General features: G+C 39.6%; 1 protein-coding gene across 7 annotated transcripts in view; it reads right to left on the bottom strand.

The window, feature by feature from the left end:
• The window catches only part of nav2a (neuron navigator 2a), a 460,666-nt gene that overhangs the window by 106,087 nt on the left and 352,079 nt on the right, over positions 1-2,500 (bottom strand). For all 7 annotated transcript variants that reach the window (XR_009804322.1, XR_009804321.1, XR_009804323.1 and 4 more), the window contains one exon: positions 65-181. Coding sequence is in view for 1 of the 7 variants with exons in the window: in XM_061887615.1 (XP_061743599.1) it covers positions 65-181 (117 nt within the window). In the remaining 6 variants the exon portion in view is untranslated. The remainder of the gene's footprint in view (positions 1-64; positions 182-2,500) is intronic.

The raw sequence follows: 2,500 nt of genomic DNA, 5'->3' as shown, positions 1-2,500 counted from the left end.
ACTTGCGTTGACCAAAATCTGAATCAAGACTCTGGTTACAGGACAAATAAGACGGTGCACTCACCTGCCAATTAGGTACACCCATGAAACCCTGCAGTAAAAGAGCTGCAGCACGTGTTCTGCTTCCACAAAATCGCTGTAGACCATCAGCCCGTAGATCGCAGACCTCGACCAAGGCAACCTTTGCAAAAAAATAAAGGAGAAAAAAATATATGTCAGTTTATTTGTTTTTGTACTGTCCTATGTGTCCTATTGTGCCTATATGTCCTGTTCATAGGGCCCCATGGTCTGTTTGGGTGAAAAAGCACAATTTTTTCTGAACATTTATTTACCAAAGGAAAGTCCCACTGAGATAAATCTCTTTAGAATATGTACACCAGTCGTGTGCTCTATAGGAGGAAGGTGGGTGAAGTTCTTTGCCATAAGACACAAAGGCAGTGAGTATAGCGGAAAGGGGATTCATACCAGGAACCCTGAAGTTTCTGCACGACCGCTCTACCGTGAGAATGACGGAAAAGTTACTACTATAGCCCCTTCCTGCTCTGTCACTGATAAGAATATATTAGCAAACTTTCCCAAGTAGTGTAGTTTAGTCTTTATTTGAAGGGACAATGCACAGAAGCATGAAGCTCAAAGACAGATATGTTCTATAGCTAAATAGCCCTTTTCCATCTGCAGTCCTTGGCTACCTAAATTAAAGAGATACAAAAAACATTCAATAAAACTATAACAATAAAATTATACTATAGCACAGGGGTAGGGAACCTATGGCTCTAGAGCCAGATGTGGCTCTTTTGATGACTGCATCTGGCTCTCAGATAAATCTTAGCTGACATTGTTTAACACGATAATTATGAATAATTCCACAGTGCTAAAAATACGTTCAAAATATAAAACATTCTCATGCATTTAAATCCATCCATCCGTTTCCTACCGCACCTGTTCAAGAAGTCGCATTAATGGTAAGAAGTATTTTATGTCACGATGGGGGGGTCGCAGCTTGCTGCGGGGTCGTTCTCCCAGGAAGGCAGACGGACTACTCGGGACATGGCATTTAGGTAAAAACATGACTTAATTTAAACTAAAAAAAGATACAAAGAAAAAACGCTCACAGCGGAGGCACAACTTGGGCTAAGGAAGAAAGCTAACGCATAAACAGACTGATCATAAATCAAACAAAACTTACTTGGCATGGCATGAAGCACGAAACTATGGCAAGGCATGAAACAAGTCAGCACAGAGCAAGAAAAGATCATATTGACGCCAGGGCGACTGACTGGCAAAGACAAGCTTAAATACTGCCTCTGATTAGTGTTCGGGAAGCAGGTGAGCGGGCATTTTGTCCACCAGAGACAGGTGGACAAAATGAGTAACCAACGAAACCAGACAAGGGAGTGGAAAAAAACAGGAACTTAAAGAGTCCAAAAGACAAACAGCACATGGCCAAACAAAAACATGATCAACAGAGATGACATTTTATTTATTATTGGTTAGCTTCAGAATAACAATGTTATGAAAAATAATAAGAGACTTTTCATACTCTAAAAATGTTGGTCTTACTTAAAAATGCTCACATTTAGTTGTATTGAGTGTTAAAAAATATGATATGGCTCTCACGGAAATACATTTTGAAATATTTGGCTTTCATGGCTCTCTCAGCCAAAAAGGTTCCCAACCCCTGCTATGGCATGTAATCAAATTAAGACATTTCAAGAAATATCCTTTCATTGACACATGCGTATACATTATGACCACACTTCATTTACATCATCACACATAGTATTAGTGCTTGTGTTCGATCCCAGTTGCGTCAGAAACATTTGTATTTTTTTTTTATTTTGCAATAAAAGAAAAAGAAAAGGCCAACATTTTTCCCATTAATTTTTCCTAGTATGAAATAAATAAATAAATAAATAAATGATAAATGGGTTGTACTTGTATAGCGCTTTTCTACCTTCAAGGTACTCAAAGCGCTTTGACATTACTTCCACATTTACCCATTCACACACACATTCACACACTGATGGAGGGAGCTGCCATGCAAGGCGCCAACCAGCACACATCAGGAGCAAGGGTGAAGTGTCTTGCTCAGGACACAACGGACGTGACGAGGTTGGTACTAGGTGGGAATTGAACCAGGGACGCTCGGGTTGCGCACGGCCACTCTCCCCACTGCGCCACGCCGTCCCATGCATCAAATTAATTGAAGTTGGATTTTTTTATTTTTTAAAAGCATAAAAAGTGTTCACATAAGTAAGAATGTGTGAAAAATTGTTGCAATGTGGAGGGCGGGCGGCCTCTAAATAAAGAATCTGCTTACAGGGCCCCAAACTTCTTCATGTACTTATGGATGAGATTATAAGTATATGTTACTACGTTACCTACTCCTAATTTTACTTTATATGCAATGCACATTTTTATTTATAACCAAATCAGCATCACTATCTAAAAAGCCGTGTAAATTATTCATAATAGATGTTGAGGGCCTGCTATAAGGGCC

The sequence above is a fragment of the Nerophis ophidion genome, linkage group LG25 (genome assembly GCF_033978795.1).
Source record: "Nerophis ophidion isolate RoL-2023_Sa linkage group LG25, RoL_Noph_v1.0, whole genome shotgun sequence".
NCBI lineage: Eukaryota > Metazoa > Chordata > Actinopteri > Syngnathiformes > Syngnathidae > Nerophis > Nerophis ophidion.
This window is presented reverse-complemented; position numbering and strand designations above follow the sequence as displayed.